Source organism: Equus przewalskii, chromosome 2, assembly GCF_037783145.1.
Source record: "Equus przewalskii isolate Varuska chromosome 2, EquPr2, whole genome shotgun sequence".
Lineage (NCBI taxonomy): Eukaryota > Metazoa > Chordata > Mammalia > Perissodactyla > Equidae > Equus > Equus przewalskii.
Window position 1 is genome coordinate 44,203,670 of NC_091832.1, and position 16,665 is coordinate 44,220,334.

Here is a 16,665-nt window from a genome sequence, read left to right on the forward strand (position 1 = left end):
CCTTTGTCAAAGATAAGCTGTCCATAGATGTGTGCTTTTATTTCTGGGCTTTCAATTCTGTTCCATTGATCTGTGCATCTGTTTTTGTACCAGTACCATGCTGTTTTGATTACTGTAGCTTTGTAGTATGTTTTGAAGTCAGGGATTGTGATGCCTCCAGCTTTGTTCTTCTTTCTCAGGATTGCTTTAGCAATTCGGGGTCTTTTGTTGCCCCATATGAATTTTAGGATTCTTTGTTCAATTTCTGTAAAGAATGACATTGGAATTCTGATTGGGATAGCGTTGAATCTGTAGCTTGCTTTAGGTAGAATGGACATTTTAACTATGTTTATTCTTCCAATCCATGTGCATGGAATGTCTTTCCATCTCCTTATGTCGTCGTCCATTTCTTTCAAGAGGGTCTTGTAGTTTTTGTTGTATAGATCTTTCACTTCCTTGGTTAAATTTATCTTGGGATGAGAATTTTTAAGATCTACTGTCTTCGAGCTTTCAAATATATGATACGAGATTGTTAACTTTAGTCACCATGCTGTACGTTACATCCCCAGGACTTATTTATTTTATACCTGGAAGTTTGTACCTTTTGACCCCCTTCACCCATTTCTCCCACTCCCACCCGCCATCTCTGGCAACCACCAATCTGTTTTCTGTATCTGAGTTTGGGTTTTTTAGATTCCATGTATAAGTGAGATCATAAAGTACTTATCTTTCTCTATTTGACTTATTTCACTTAGCATAGCACCCTCAAGGTCCATCCATATTGTTGCAAATGGCAGGATTTCCTTCTTTCTTATGGCTGAATAATATTCCATTGTTTATGTACACGTTTTTTTAATCCATTTATCTGTGGATGGATGCTTAGGTTGCTTCCATATCTTGGCTATTGTGAATAATACTGCAGTGAACATGGAGGCGGAGCTATCTCATTTCCTTTGGATATATATGCAGAAGTGGAATTGCTGGATCATGTAGTAGTTCTATTTTTAACTTTCTGAGGAACCCCGTACTGTTTTCCATGGTGGCTGCACCAATTTCCATTCCTACCAACAGTGCACAAGGGATCCCTTTTCCCTTTTCTTTGCCAACACGTCATCTCTTGTCTTTTTGATAACAGCCATTGTGACAGGTGTGAGGTGATATCTCATTATGGTTTTGATTTGCGTTTACTGATGACTAGTCATGTTAAGCACCTTTTCATGTCCCTGTTGGCCATCTGCATGTCTTCTTTGGAACAATGTCTGTTCAGTTCCTCTGCCCATTTTTACATTGAATTATTTGTTTGTTTGCTGTTGAGTTGTGGGAGTTCTTCATATATTTTGGATATTGATGCCTTATCAGATATATGATTTGCAAATATTTTCTCCCATTCAGTAGGTTGCCTTTTCATTTTGTTGATGGTTTCCTTTGCTGTTTAGACACTTTTTAGTTTAATGTAGTCCCATTTGTTTATTTTTGCTTCTGTTGCCTTTGCTTTTGGGGTCAAATCCAAAAAGTCTTTGCCAAGACTGATGTCAGGGGGCTTGCCGCCTATGTTTTCTTCTATGAGTTTTATGGGGTTAGGTCTCACGTTCAAGTCTTTAATCCATTTTGAGTTGATTCAAAAATATTTTCACGTGAACATTTGAGAAGCCAAGTGAAGCTTCTTTCCTGTGCTCTGGGGTCACTGCCTGGGTCGCTGCCTGTTGCCCCTGAGCAGCTGATGCAGGGTGAGAAGCCAGTGGCCTGCGTGGCTGTGATTCTTGTAGCCAGACGTCCCCCGGAATGAAGGGGTGATGTTTGGGGATGGGGATGGTACAGACAGCTGTCAGTCACCCCAGGATGTCAGTACTCCTTTGCTCTCAGAAATGGCATCTCACAGCTCTTTCCTGGCACTTCTAACCTTCCTGCAGTAGGTTGGCTGACTGCTTACAGAGGAGGGAAGATGCTACTGATGAACAAGTATCTGATTGGCTGTGTGCCAGGCACTGTTGGGCTTTTATCGGCATTATCTCGTGTGAGTCAGTCCTCCCATGGGCCAGGACGGCAGTACTATTATTGTGCCCATTTTACAGACAAGGAAGTGGAGGAATGAGAGTTTTGACAGCTTGCCCAGGCCATCCAGCTAGTAAGAATGGGAGCAGGAACGATTCCTGAGTCTGGCTTATCCTCGGAGCTGTGAAAGGAGCCGTTAGGAAATGCTAGACCCGGAGGCTGCTTTGTGGCCCAGAGTGGAGGGGTGCTGGTCCTGGGGGCCACACTAGCCAGTGGGGCAGGAGCAGGCTGGGGGATCCGCAGGTGGGTGCCGGGCACGCTGGAACCGTGACACCTGTCTCCAAGCCTGAGGCCGTTGCAGGCAGATTTCACTAGCCAGATGGTTGTCTGGGAAGGTGCCAAGCTGGCTGGCGTTGCCCACAGTAGGAGCACCAGGCTGGCTGGCTGGGATTCCAGGGGTTTCATGGAGCTTCTCTGCTGCCGGCTGCCCACGGCAAGGATGCGGTTTTTCCTCTTTGGGGAAATGGGCTGTGTTTCAGTTCTCCCTGCCCTTAGGGAGCTCCAAGCTCTCAGCATCAGGGAATCAGGCCCCTCGGGTGCCCCTGAGGAGCTCAGCAGGCCAGGGGCAGGCGCTGAGCGGGCCTTCACCTGCTACCGGCTTCTCAAAGCTGTGGCACGTTTCCAGTTCTCAGAACAGCCACTCCCCTGGGACTCCCAACCGAGGTGGTGGTCCTGGGAATTTGTCCATCATCCAAGGGGTCACAGCCTGTGTCCTTGTGCTCATTCAGCCCTGCTGGTCGTTGGTGGGCCTGGGGACCTGAAGAGGCAGCCATTCAGGGAACCTCCAAGCCGTGCCGCTGCCTCACTGCTTTTGCCAAAGGTCCCTGCTATCACCCCTTCCCCGCCAAGGGCGGGTGGGTGCCTGTGGCTTCAGGGGAAAGGCCCCCTCTCTGTCCTCCTCTCTCCTGTGGAAACACGACCCTGAAGCCCCTTGTCTGGCCTGTCAGGTCAGCACCCCACCCTGTCCAACATGTGGAAAGTTCTTTTCCCTTCTCTGGGAGCCATCAAGCCCTTTGGAACACCTTCTCCTCTCCCCAGGTTGTCACTGTTCACGAGTGACATCCTTCCCAGAGGCTTCATCCTGCTCCTTCTCTCTCCTCTGCCTAGGATCATGCGGCCAGACGATGCCAACGTGGCCGGCAACGTCCATGGGGGAACCATCCTGAAGATGATCGAGGAGGCGGGGGCCATCATCAGCACCCGGCACTGTAACAGTCAGAATGGGGTAAGCGCCTGCGGACCCCTCCCCCAGCCTAGCTGAGATCACGCGGAAGGTTCCAGTCCCCAGGAGGCCTGGCGCCCCTGTGTGCAGTGTGTACCACTGTTGGGTCAGGAAAGGAGTTTGGATGGCGCCCAGGCCTGGAGCCTCCCCCTCCCTTGGCCCCGGGCCTTGGGGGCTTCTGGAATCTCTGGCACAATCGGTCCTGGATGGGAGATCCCTTGGAATGGCGCTTGGTTTCGGGCCCACCGAGGAGGGGTGGGGACCACCAGAGACTGAGACTCAGCTGACAGAGCCGCCTTTTCAGCACCTCCCCCTCCATTCTGGAAGAGTCTTAGCTTCTTGAACGCCCTGGGAGCCCAGCCCTCACGGATCCCTGCTGCGTGGGTAGTAGTTTATCATGGGTGTCAGACCATCCAGGACCTAGGTCCCTCCCCAGGCTACCCCCAGGTGGCTGTGGGCAAGCGCTGGCGCGCTTGCCTCCACGGCTTCCTGGCTGTGAAGCCCAACAGGCCCTGCACGAGCGCCCTCGGAGGTGCCAGCTCTCCACCTGCTTCTGGTGACGAGGGCCAGGCCTTCTGGATTTAGGATTTCAGGGCAGCTGCAGGGCATTCAGCTTATCATCCCCTGCCGTGCCCCTGCCATTTCTCTGAAGGCCTGCCTGCAGGAGGGAAGCCTGCCCTCGGGTTTGGGGTGGGGAGGATCTGTCTTGTGCAGCAGCGGGCATCTTGGGGCTGGCACAGAAGCAGTGCTGCAGGGCGCTGCGCCCTCTGAACCTGTGGCCTCGCTAGCCGCCTGCGGTGCTGCGAGAGGAAGATTCCACACCGGCGTAGTGTGTGTGCATGCATGTGTGTATAGAGCGAGCCAAGCCGGGGTGAGTGTGCTGGGTGGGTGTGGGTGTGGGGCCCTCCACACGGGGAGAGACTGGGGGGCTGGGCTGGGCCCTTGCTGTGAAGGGGGGCTCGCCAGCCTCACAGGAATTTGGATCTATTGGGGTGCCCTTGGAGTTCTGGGGTCAACCTGGCCACTGTCAGACAGCGCTGTGGTGGTGGGAGGACGGGGCTGGCTGGTTGGGGCCAAGCCCCGGGGAGACCCTCTGAGAGAGACAGAGTCCAAGGCAGGCCTGGTGAGAGAGGCTGGACATTGGGAAGGAGAAGCCCCAGGACTGGGGAGTGAGGGAGGAGGAGGGGCATGGGAGCCGGGTTCGGGACGCTCCCCGAGGAGCTGCCAGCGTGTGGTGAGCACTCAGGGCACAGAGCTCTGGAGAGCTTTAGCTTGTGTCCTCGTGACACCCCTCACAGGCAGAGGTGGCTGTTTTTATTAGTCCCTGTGCACAGATGAGAAAACTGAGGCACAGAGAGGTTGCCCAAGGTTACATAGGGAGGCAGGTGGAGGTTTGGGCCATGAATCCAGGCCTTGAACCTGTGCTCTGAGCCCCTGCTCTTCCTCACTGCTTCCCCGGAGTGAGCCTGGGGGTGCAGGAGCTTCAGGTTTCACCCATTGGCTTGGAGATACCTCTGGGCTGGTGGTCCCAGGGTAACCTTCTGGAAGTTCAGGCTCAGGAGAGGGGTTGTGAGCTCTAGGTGGCTGGATACTGGGCTGAGAGCTGATGCTGGCCTCTGAGGGTCCTTGCTGGGGCTCTGGGTAGGGCAGGGGGCACCCCCATCCACCCACCCCTTGTGACGTCATCCAGTGTGTGGCTTTAATAGCACAGTGTAGCCCCGCGGTTCTGTCTTCAGCTAGGGCCTCTTAGCTGACTCCACCTGGATCCTTAATTGGCCCTTCCACCTTGACGGCCCAAAAAGACAGTCTGGACCTGCCCCCAGGCCGCTTCTCGTGCAGTCTCCTTCTCCGTAAATGACCTCCCTGGCCCCAAGTTACTCAGGCTCAAAACCTAGTGCCTCCACTGACCCTGCTCTTCCTGTTGCATCCGTGGACACTGGCATCCAATCCTATTGGCTCCACCTTCTGGATAATTCCAAATCTGAGCGCCACTCACCAGCTTTACCATCATCCGGTCCAAGCCACCGTGACTTCTCACCTGAATTGCCTAAACAGCCTCCTAACAGGTCTCCCTGCTTATCCCTGCCCACCTTGTCTCTTCTCTAACAGCAGCCGGAAAGATCCTTTAAAATGAAGTCAGAGCACATCACTCCGTGAGTGTGACTCCCATCTCTCGCAGGGTAAAAGCCCAAGTCCACACAAGTCCCTGTGACTGCCTCACTTGTTGTCCCCATCTCCAAGTCTTCATCTGCTACTCCCTCCCCTCAACACTCCCTTGGGCCACACCAGCTCTCCTGCTGCTGTTTGAACTGGCTGATGATGTTCCTGCCCCAGGGCCTTTGGACTGACTCTTCTGTCTCCCTGGGCCGTTCTTTCCCTGGATATCCACGTGACTTATCCTCACCTCCTTCCAGTCTCTGCATAAATACGACCCCTCTCAGGCCTTCCCTGATGACCAGCTCCCTCACTGCTCCCAGCTGTTGTTTTCCACAGCACTATCACTTCTGGTACACTGTGTGTTTTGCTCATTTATATTTGGGCTTCTTCTCCCACTAGAGTGTAAGATCCATGAGGGCAGAACTTTTGCCTTTTGGTCCCCTGCTGGATGCTTAGCATCTGGACCAAGGCCTGGAACATAGCAGGCTCCCATTAGCCATCTGCTGATTGCCAGAAGTGTGTGTCTGGAATTGTCCTCCTGTGGAGAGCTTCTGTTTAATGCACGCTTAGGATGCTCCAGGGACCATGCTGAGTGCTTGGCCTTCCTGACCTGGGCAGTCTTTCCAACCGTCTCCTTAGCCACACTTTGCAGGTGAGGAAACGGAGGCCTAGAAAAGTTATTGGGCTTTCCAAAAGTCCCACGAAACTGCATCTTCTAAGCTGGCATCAGCCAAGGGTGGCCTGAGTCAGTGTAGGGGCAGTTGCGGCTCAAATAATAACAGTAATCGGAGCTAACCCTTTCTGGACCCATTTGATTACTGATCTAATACCCACATCTGTGGGAGAGGGGTGTCTCAGCCCTCTCCTCTCTATGCATTGTCCCCTCGAATCCTGGCGGCAGTCCACTGGTACCATTTCTTATCTGTATTTTAGAAAGAGACTGACACATCGAGCAGGGAAGTTACTACCCAAGGTCAAGAGCTAGTAAGTGGCAGAGTCGAGATTTGAGCCCAGGGCCCAGCGCTGTACTTTCTGGCTCTGCTTCTGGGGCTGCTGTCCTGGCTTGAAGCCTGTGGCTGCTCAGGAGCCCAGCCCCCATGGTTTTCCCGGACACCTGTGCCCAACAGGCAGTGCCGTGCGAGCCACCTTTGGGAGCATGGCAGAGGGCGCTTCTTGGGGTAGATGCTAATCAGAATACACCTGGATGCTTCTCAGTGTGGGGCTGCTCCTCCCATTCAGCCCCAGAAGCAGGGAGTTGTGGGGTGTGTCTGAGGCACCTGGGAGCCAGAGATGCCTACAGCTCAGAGATCCTCATACTGAGTGCAAATATTCGTCAGTCCACATTTTGAGTTTTTGGATCACGCCAGTCTTTATGGAACGCCTGAGGTGGGCCCAATGCCCTGCTAGACCCCGGGAAACAGCAGCTCAGAGTCGAGTTGGAGCCACCCTGGGTCCCAGCCTGTGCCACCTGCACCCAAGCTGGATCCACAGTCACAGCAAAAGCTTCTCTCACAGGGTCATGTCATAATGAAATGAGAGTGTTGTGAGACTCCTAAGGGGCTGCCCAGTAAACAATCTTTCCTTTAGTATTTTTTTTAAAGATTGGCACCTGAGCTAACAACTATTGCCAATCTTTTCTTTTCTTTCTGCTTTTTCTCCCCAAATCCCCCCAGAACATGGTTGTTATATTTTTCAGTTGTGGGTCCTTCTAGTTGTGGTATATGGGACGCTGCCTCAACGTGACCTGATGAGCAGTGCCATGTCTGCGCCCAGGATCCGAACCGACGAAACCCTGGGCCACCGAAGCGGAGCGCGTGAGCTTAACCACTTGGCCACGGGGCTGGCCCCTCCTTTAGTATTTTAAGCCCAGAGAGAACCAAGCTTAAGATTCGCAAGTGGCCTCCAGCCTGGGAAGAGCAAGCAGGAGGCAGTCCCCAGGCGTCCCTGTGCCAGGCCTGAAGGCTTCTGGCGGGTCTGTGTGAAGAGCATCCGTCAGGACAGCAGGGAGAGGAGCTCTGTATCCTCCTGCCTCAAGTCCTTCCTTCTGTGTTCTGGATTCTGGAAGGAAAAACAAATGCCCCTGCTAAAATACGTGCAACTCTGAAATGTGTGGCCTAAAAAGTGAGCGAGTCTGCGATTGTGTCTCCTCTGCCCCTCCCAGAGAGGCCCTGGCCCACTCCTCACCTGGCCCTACAGGCCCTGTTCACCTCTTTTCCCGCGTTCCTGCTTCATCCCCCTGGCGCGCAGCCCAGCTCCAGCTCCCCTGTGGGGTCTGCCCTCCTCGCCCCTCTGCCCCGGGTGCCCACACCCTGCACACCTTCTCCTGCTTGACACTTTGTCATTCAGGTCTCAGCTCAAATGCACCTTCTCTAGAGAGGTGCCTGGCCCCCTCATCTGAAGCTGCCCACCCCTCACATGCTGCACCGTCCTCTTCAGAGCACCCAACACCGTGTGGCATTGCCCTGTTTCCTGATTGTCATCCATCCCCCCAGGCAGAACCCAGGTGGAGGGAGGCACTCTGGCTTGCTCCCCTCGAATGCCAGCGCCGAGTTCGGTGCCTGGCTCCATGGTCAGCCGATGCAGGAGTGCCTCTGTGGCCGGGAGAAGGCTCAGGGCCATCTAAGGCTCGGACGTGCAGAGATGTGAGAAGCAAGCCGACTTTCCTTGTAAAATGTTACTGCGTGTGTGCATGTGCGTCACCTGTGTGTGGGCATAGCCATCCCCTAATTTAGCCACTGTCTTAAAAGACACCTGGGTTAGTTCTGTTTTTTGCTCTTGTAAGCAGTGCTTGGATCTTTCTGAGAAGCGGCCCAGAGCCTGGCCCCTCATTCTTGCTTGGCTCCACTTAGCGCTGCCTTTCTGCCAGTGGGTGGCACTGCAGACACGTGAATTTACTTAGGGATGAAATTCCTGCCTGTTGTTTTAGAGGCAATGGGTGACTTGTTTGGGGGGCGGGGGGGGAGGGGAACAAAACCATGCGAATCAGAGTGGGGAAGCCACCGCTGCGTTTGCCTCCTTAGCCCGCTTAGTCTCCCAGTCACCCTGGTCTCCTGCCTGGCAGAGACCTGACTCTGGGATGTTCATAGGAGCAGAAACGGTCACGGAAGCCCTGATGCCGTGTGCCTGAGAATCACTGAGAGGGGGTGAAGATGGAGGTCCCCTGGCGTCCCTCCAAAGAGGCAGGTCCTGTGGGTTTGGGGTGGGTCAGGGAGTTTGCATGCTGCCACAGGTGGCAGCAGGCAGCTCGCGGGAAGAGCGCAGACACACCAGGGCTTGAACTGACCATCACCTACAAGCCTCATATCTCCAACCCTTGCAAATTTGGGGTGCAAAAGGGGTGCTGTGCAGATTAACTGGGAAAGCAAATACTGGTGCTGACACAGGGCTTGAAAGATAGGCTCTCAAAAGTGAACCCCTGACTCCCGCCCTCGCCCCACCCCAGGGTAGTCAGGGAGTGTCGCAGACCCATGCTCTCTGACACCTAAACAATAGACAACTGCTGTCTGACAGCCATAAAAGCGCTAGGTGCTCTGTTTGGCAGTGAAGATCCGCAGTCCCACTGCTCAAACACAGGGCCGTCTTTTGTGTCACCCAGTGAGCAACAGATGAGAAATAAGCCGATTCTCAGAGCTGGTGCTGGGAGGTGCCGAGGTCCCGTCAGGCACTGCTGTCCTGTTGAGAAGTACCTTGGAAATGTGTGAGAGTATTTGTGTCATCCACCCAGGAAACAGTCCCAGTACCGAAAACGACATGAGTAAAAGGACAGCCACCTCAAGATTGTTTATAGGAAACAATTGGGGTTGACCTAAATCTCTAAGAGAAGAATATTCCACTCTGTCTGACCATTAAAAATATTTTTGCAATGGAGTATTGTGAAATGGCAATCATGGAAACTGGTGAGGAAGTCCTTCATGTTCCAGCAGAGAATGAGCTCTAGAGTAGACTATGGGGTGCCCCCAGCTGGGTCCTCAGGGGCTGCTGTACCCACTGGCTGTGTCCCATCCGTTACGGAGGGGGTCCTGGGAGGCCCCGTCACTGCGGCTGACCTGGTGCCACAGCTTTTGTTCCTTGTGAATTTTGAGTCATGAGAATGCCTTGCCTATTTGAAGGATAAAGTTTAAATAAAAGAAAAAAATAGGGATTGCAAAGAGCTTGTTGTAACACAGGCAGGTTATTTTTCCTCCTGTTGAGGGAAAAAAGCAGATTGTGAAAGTATATATTTAGCTTTTGCACAACTTTATGTAAGACAAACTGTGAAACAAGGAGCCAGTCAAACAAACAAAGCAACCAGTAAAACCCCTATTCTTAGGGAAAAAGCCTGGAAAGAAAGATCCCAAAATAGAAACTGCTGTTGTCTTTGGACGGGAGGAGCGATTTCCCTGCCTCTGTCTACTTTTCTATATTTCCCAAATTTTCCATAATGAGTATGTATGTCTTTTTTTCACTCTTCATTATGTAAGTGCTACATGTCTTCTGTAGAAAAATTAGAAAATAGAAAAAAGCCACTTGTGATCACACCACTCAGAGAATCACCTTTATCGAATGCTTTGGTGGGGTCCTGTGGGACATGTCTGCATCTCCTGTGGTTTTGCATTTAGGACTGTGTGGTGTCAATAAGCTGCATTACTTTCACAGTGGAAAAGAAAGAAAGAGTTTTTGAGGAGCATCTCCAGGGTCAGGGCTTGCCAGCCGGGCTGACCGTCTCTGGTCTTTGCAGGAGCGCTGCGTGGCTGCCCTGGCCCGGGTCGAGCGCACTGACTTCCTGTCACCCATGTGCATTGGCGAGGTGGCCCACGTCAGCGCGGGGATCACCTACACCTCCAAGCACTCCGTGGAAGTACAGGTCAACGTGATGTCCGAAAACATCCTCACAGGTAACTTCCGCGCCTCACCCAGTTGGCTTGGTTGGGAACAGCAGCCATGACAGCAATGACAATTAGGCAGCAGCCCAGCTCACACTGATTAAGGGCTGACTCTGCTCTAGGGGCTGGTCCTAATAACACTGTCCACAAATGACCTCCCTTAATTCCCACTCCGCCTGTGAGCAGATACTTCTGCCATCCTTGCTTTGCAGATGGGGAAATGGGGGCACAGTCTGGTTAAGCAGTGAGCCCAAGATTACACCTCCAGAGCAGGATTCAAACCCTGGCTGTCGGCTCTGGGCCTGAGTGTGCAACCACTGTCCCACCTTCTGGCCTGCTTGTCCGGGGCAGAGGGAGGGGAATGGGCTGAGAGGGCACAAACTGGCCTCCTGCCCCTCTGCCACCTCTCCCTGCCTGCCTCACCCTTCCTTGCCCAGTGGAATTGCCCCGAGAGGCCTGCCCTGGCCCTTTACCCTGCTTCCCTGGCCCCACAAACCAGGCTTGGGCTATAGCTCACTGGGCAAACCTTTGACTCAGGATCTGAATATTCTCTTCCTCGGTGTAGTAACCATGGAAACCCCTTTCATCCTCCCACTGGGCACTGCAGGGGAGTCTGGCTCCATTTGCACTTGCACTCACTGCTTTTTATAACTGGGCTGCTGTTGAAGAAGGCAGACCCCTTCGTCCCCTCGCTGCCCACCTCCTGTCACAGGCCACCCATTGTCCCACGTAGAGGAGAGTCCAAGTCGGTTCTGGAGGAAGGAGCTGCCTGGGTCTTGCACCTTCCTCCCCGTTCCCCCTCCTCAGCCGTGGCTGCCTGCAGAGTGCTGTGCTCCGACTCTGTAAGGGACTCAAGGCTTCTCTCTTCATGGGCCAGGAGCACAGTTATCGATCTGGAACATTCCGGTGACCTCAGCAGGCCTGGGTACAGCACAGTGAATGATTTAGCTGAGCAAGGGCCTAGGGTGGGGGTAGCAGTCCAGCACACCTGTGCCTCAGTGTGGCCTGAGCCCTGCACTTGGCAGGCAGCCCTGGCATCAGAGGGACCTTTTGATGCTGGTCCCAGGCTGTGGCACAGAAAGGGGTGGCTGGGCACTGTCTCCTCACATTCGGGGGCTTAGAGTCCCTGTCATCTTTCCCTCCACCTGTGATCATCCTTCCCTCCATCTGTGGTTGGCCCTTGGGCCCAGACCTCCTTTCCTGGGCTGTGCTGGGGGGGTTAAACCTTTCCCCTCTCCTGACAGAAGAGGGGAAATTGCTGTGCTCAGCTTCTCTTGATCTTCACCTTTATTTGTTGATAGTGATTTCAACAGTGTTGTGTTTTCATCGTGATTTTCCATTGTCAGGGAGTCAGCAACTTCAAAAGTGGGAAGAGGGGCCTGCTTCACAGATTCCCATCGTCGAAACCTCCTTTCTTGCATGTCAGAGGCCACGCCCGAGAGGAACCCCCAGTGAACAGAGTGCAAATGGGGAAGAGAGGCAAGGAGAGAGGAAGGGCTTCTTGGGCTTTAAAAGCGGAGCTCACCTCCCATCATTTGTCCTAGTTGAAGTGGGTGCGTATGGGACCTGGCTCTCTATCAGGCCTTCGGGAAATGGGAGAAAGAGAAGAAACACCTCACTAGGCATGTTAGGCTGAGGGTGCATTGGGCTGAGGGTATGTTGTGTTGAGGGTGTGTTGGGTTGCCTGTTGCGTTGAGGGCCTTTTGGGCTGAGAGTGCATTGGACTCAGGGCCTGTTGGGTTGAGTGTGTGTTGGGCTGAGGGCCTGTTGGGTTGTGGGCGTGTTAGGTTGAGGGTGTGTTGAGTTGAAGGTGTGTTGGGTTTAGGGTGTGTTTGGCTGAGGGCCTGTTGGGTTGTGGGCGTGTTAGGTTGAGGGTGTGTTGAGTTGAAGGTGTGTTGGGTTTAGGGTGTGTTTGGCTGAGGGCCTGTTGGGTTGAGGTTGCGTTGGGTTGCAGGTGTGTTGGGTTGAGGGCATGTTGGGTTGAGGACATGTTGGGTTGAGGGTCTGTTGGGTTGTGGGTGTGTTAGGTTGCAGGCGTGTTGGTTGAGGGCGGATTTGGAGGCTCTTGCTTCTCAGAGGTAAGAAGGTCCCACATGGGGCTGCTCTGAGTATTAACCTCAGGGACTGTGCGAATCTGCCAGTGCATCACCAGCTTGGAGCTACCCCTCTGAAGAGAATATACCAGGAGACGGGGGAGAGGTGGGAGCAGTCGGAGAGGCCTGCCTTCCTGAGGTCACCACTGCCAATCTCAAAGGGCCTGGAGAACCCAGACTCACCTTTGCCTCCTAAACCTGTGTCTTGGAGGATGCATCTCCATCTTTAGGTTGTGGCGTCTTTGGTCTATGCTCTCTGGTGCACCTTGGGTGGGACCTTCTGCCCAGCTCCCACCATCTCTGGGCTTGGTGCCCACTCCCACCCACCACCTCCTCAGATGTGCAAGGCGTGTCTCTCAGCCACAGCATGCTCCAACTGCATCATAGGGATGCTTGGGATTTTGGCTCAATCCCCAGCGTGATAGTTCTCAAGGGGCCATTTTTGGTTGTCACAATTGGGGCAGTGCTACTGGCATCCAGTGGGCAGAGGCCAGGGATGCTGCCGCACACCCTACAGTGCACAGGACAGCTCCATCACAAAGAGTGATCTGGCCTCTAATATCTGCAGTGCTGAGGTCGAGAAGCCGCACCCTGGATCCTGACCTTCCGAGGGAAAGAATTGTGTCTTCCTCTTCCTGGCAGCTTCCATTGGCTCATAACAGATGAAGAATCAATAATTGATGAATGCATGAACGAACAGAGCTTATCTGGAAGATTTGGGCTTCTGCACTGAGATGGGAAGCCGACAGAGGGTTTTGTCTAGAATGACATGCTTAAACTCAATTTCTAAAGGATTCCACCCACTGCAGGGAGCAGGAGTGGACACAGAGAGGCAGGAGACTTTTGCCCAGAGCCCATGTTGGCAAGAGGGTGGAGTGGGCGAGGTGACAGCCCTCTGCTTTCCACCTCCTCTGAGCATACCCAGCTGCTGCAGCCCTCAGCCTTGCTCTTTCCCTTCAGAATGGGCATGCAGCACCTGAACTGCCCTTTGAAGGAGAGAACCGGCAGTGAGGAGCCCTGCCTTGGGTGTTCATGCTCATGCGACAGTGGGGCAGGTGTGTTATCCCACTGTGCTGGTGAGAAAATAGAGGCTTGGAGAAGGCAGGGGAGGGGCCAGCACTGCTCAGGCTTTCGAGCTGGGGCCAGGTTCCCAGCCCTGGTGTTCTCCTTCCCAGCCTCAGGCCTCCCCCATATCATGGGGACTTGGAGCCCCGAGGGCTGTGGCTACACACCTTGGTCATCTTGCCCTGGAGCCCCTGCTGAAAGGCCAGACACTGCCTTTCTTACTCTCATTTTCTCTCCCTCTCTGTGTCTCTCATTGCCGCTTCTGTGCATCTGTCTCTGTCATCCTTTCTCCATGTTTCCAGGTTTGGATCTGTGCATCTCATTCTGGGACCCTGCGTCTCTAGAGGGCTTCCTGTCTTGAGATGTCTTTTTCTGCCCACATGTCCACTAGGATGTGAGCCCTGTGAGGGCATGGCTCGTGGCCACCTTGTCCACTGCAGTTGCCCCAATGCCTGGAGCAGTGCCTGGCCCAGCGGGCACTCAGTGAGCTCTGACAGGTGGGGAGACTGAGATTGGTGAGCTGATGACTCATACAGGGTCACTCACCCTGACAAGGCTGTCCCATGAAGCTGTTTGTGACGTTTCTGTGTCTCGACCCCAGGAGGCAGGGGTCCCTCATTCTGTGTGTCCCCCTCGACCGGGGACTGTGTTGCCTGTCATGAGGCAGCCAAGCGAGCACACACCCAGGCAGACAACCAGCAAACCTTTGCCTTCCAGACAGCTCATTCATCTCCCACAACTGTCAAAATATTAAGCTAACTGGGACGTGATTGCTGCGAATTGCTCCAGAAAATATCTAGGAGCTCCTAAGATTTTAAAATAGATGTTTTTAATGCAGCAGTTGTCTTTTGATGGTTTTATTAAATGATGGAGAAAGTACAATTAGCATGTTTTGCCTCATTTGCTCCATGGTGTTCATTTAGGTCTAGAGGAGGGCCACTTGGGGTTTCCATGGAAACCAGCTTGTCAGGCTGGCTCTAGCTGAGTCAAACCGGAAATCTTTATTCCCAAAAGCAGGTTGTCAGATTCACTCAGTCAAGTGCAGTGAAAATCTTTTCCCACATTATTGCATGTGGTTCCCAGGCACAGGGAGCCTGTTGTCCTGATGGTGCTGTTGTGTCAGGGCCAAATAGTGACCATTCTGGGGTTTAGGACTAGGACCACCCCCGTGGGCCTCACCCTCTTTCTGACTGACCCCCCGGGGCTTGACTTGGTCCTTGGTTTAGGAAAGTGCAGCCTCAGGTTCACCTGGGGAAGAGCAGGTCGGAGGGGACTAGTAGAACGGAGATCCTGGAGGGACTTTGGAGAGGGTGCCTGGCTGCCCCTCGCCTTCCCCATGTCCTCTCCCTGTCCTGCAGTTTTGCTGTTCTCCTGTACATTGGGAATCTTCCATGTTGAAGAGGCAACTTTTTAAAGGCTCCTTGCAAATACTTCCCTGAAATTACTGGGCCCCAGGCGGCCTAGGTCTTTACTCAGAAAGGTACCAAGTTGCTGTGTGATCCTAGGCAAACCCAGGACCTCTCTGAGATTCAGGCTCCTCCTGAACAAGTGAGGGATGTGGACCAAGTGATCTCCAGGCACTTTTTGGCACCAAAGGGCCATGAGCCTGTGGTTCACAGCCCCACTCTGCCCTGAGGGCGGGCTCTGCCCCAAGGAAGGCCCTGTTTCCTGCCATTCTGCCCAGAGTAGAAGTCAGCAGCCTACAGCCCCTCTCTGGATTGGAGCTCTGAGTCAGCTGGCAGCAAATCCACGCTTCTGGCATGTGTTAACGACCAAACTCCCCTCTGTCACCACCTGCAAGGAGGAGCATGCTTGGAGTCAGTGCCCTCTGTGCACGGGTCCTCTGCCTTAGAAAAGGCTAGAAAGCCAGCAGGCCTGAGACCCCCCGGGCTTTAAGACCTAAAGCTTTTCTTGCAGCCTCTGGAGAGGGACAGCATTGTGTGGAGGACCTCTGTGCCGGGGGGCCACAGCCTCGCCCAGGCTCCGTGCCCACGCTCTCACCTTGAGGCTCAGGGAGGCCTTGCGGGTCGGGAACCAGAGGTGGCGGTGTTTCAGCTCCTGCTGCCTCCCAGGCTGTCACTCACGTGCTTTTCTTCTCTGAAGGTACCAAGAAGCTGACCAATAAGGCCACGCTGTGGTATGTGCCCCTGTCGCTGAAGAACGTGGACAAGGTCCTGGAGGTGCCTCCAGTCGTGGTAAGGAGGGCTGTTCTGCTGCTCGCCCGGCAGATGGCAGAGGCCCGTCACTGCCGTCTCCCACTGTCGTGGGAGGTGTCCCAGGAGAGCAACAGCGGGGGCAGGGTGCGTCTGCCAGCTGGAAGCCAGTGGGGAGGGGGCTCTCAGCGCAGGTTCAACTCATGCTGGGAATGCGTGTGTAGGTGGCTCAGATCCTGTGGATGCTCCTCACGGAGTCCCCTTTGTCACAGTCCCCAACCAGAGGAAGGGCAGGTGCCAAGACTGTGCCAGTGATGAGTCAGTCCTCTGCCATCACCTCTGGACACCCCCACCCAGGCCAGCCGCTCCCCCTCACAGCCCCTGAGGATGCGGACACTATGGCATCTCTGTTTTAGCCTCTCCCCTCATGGCCCCTGCTGGCACCCTCTCCTCCCTTGGTTTCTCTCCTGGTTTTGCTGTGGGCAGACGGATCTCTGCATGAAGACTTCATCGTGTTCGTGCCCAGGGCCCAGGCGGGAGGCTCGGCGAGGGTGAACATTTGGCCGATGAAGGGATTTAGTTCCTTCCCTAGGAGGACTCACACACCTCCCCTGTAACTCCCAAGTCCCCGCATGTCCCGAGGATGAGGACGTGTGCGGTGGGCTCCTCCGTGGAGCCTTGCTGCTCTCTGCTTTCACACCTACGAGGAAAAAGGCAGTTCTTAGAGGGAAGCATCCCGAGGCTCTAGCGGCGTCTGCCCCTGCAGGCAGCGTTTTCCTACAGTCGAGATATATATAGAACAAATTTTTAAAAATAATAGAACTGGGAACCAGACGGGAACTGATGCTGCTCTTTTTGCTTGCAGAGCTCACAGAGAAACTGGGTGCTTCTGGCACCAATGGTCCCTGTCCTCCTCCTTGGTGTCCTCCCCCTCCCTCCACTCCTATAGGAAGCCAGTTCTGTCTCCCACCTGTGGGCCTTCCCATGACCCTGGGCCACCTGGGGCGATGGGAGGGGTGCTCCCTGTGCCAGGCTCAGTGTCTAATGGGGCATCCTGCCTGGGCCCCTGGAGGGCAGTCAAG

At 54.1% G+C, this 16,665-nt stretch overlaps 1 protein-coding gene across 4 annotated transcripts in view; it reads left to right on the forward strand.

Annotated features, from left to right (window-relative positions):
* Positions 1–16,665, forward strand: part of ACOT7 (acyl-CoA thioesterase 7) — a 115,619-nt gene that overhangs the window by 35,864 nt on the left and 63,090 nt on the right. For all 4 annotated transcript variants that reach the window (XM_070603991.1, XM_070604006.1, XM_070604011.1 and 1 more), the window contains 3 exons: positions 3,139–3,256; positions 10,128–10,284; positions 15,534–15,625. In XM_070603991.1, the coding sequence (XP_070460092.1) occupies positions 3,139–3,256; positions 10,128–10,284; positions 15,534–15,625 (367 nt within the window). The remainder of the gene's footprint in view (positions 1–3,138; positions 3,257–10,127; positions 10,285–15,533; positions 15,626–16,665) is intronic.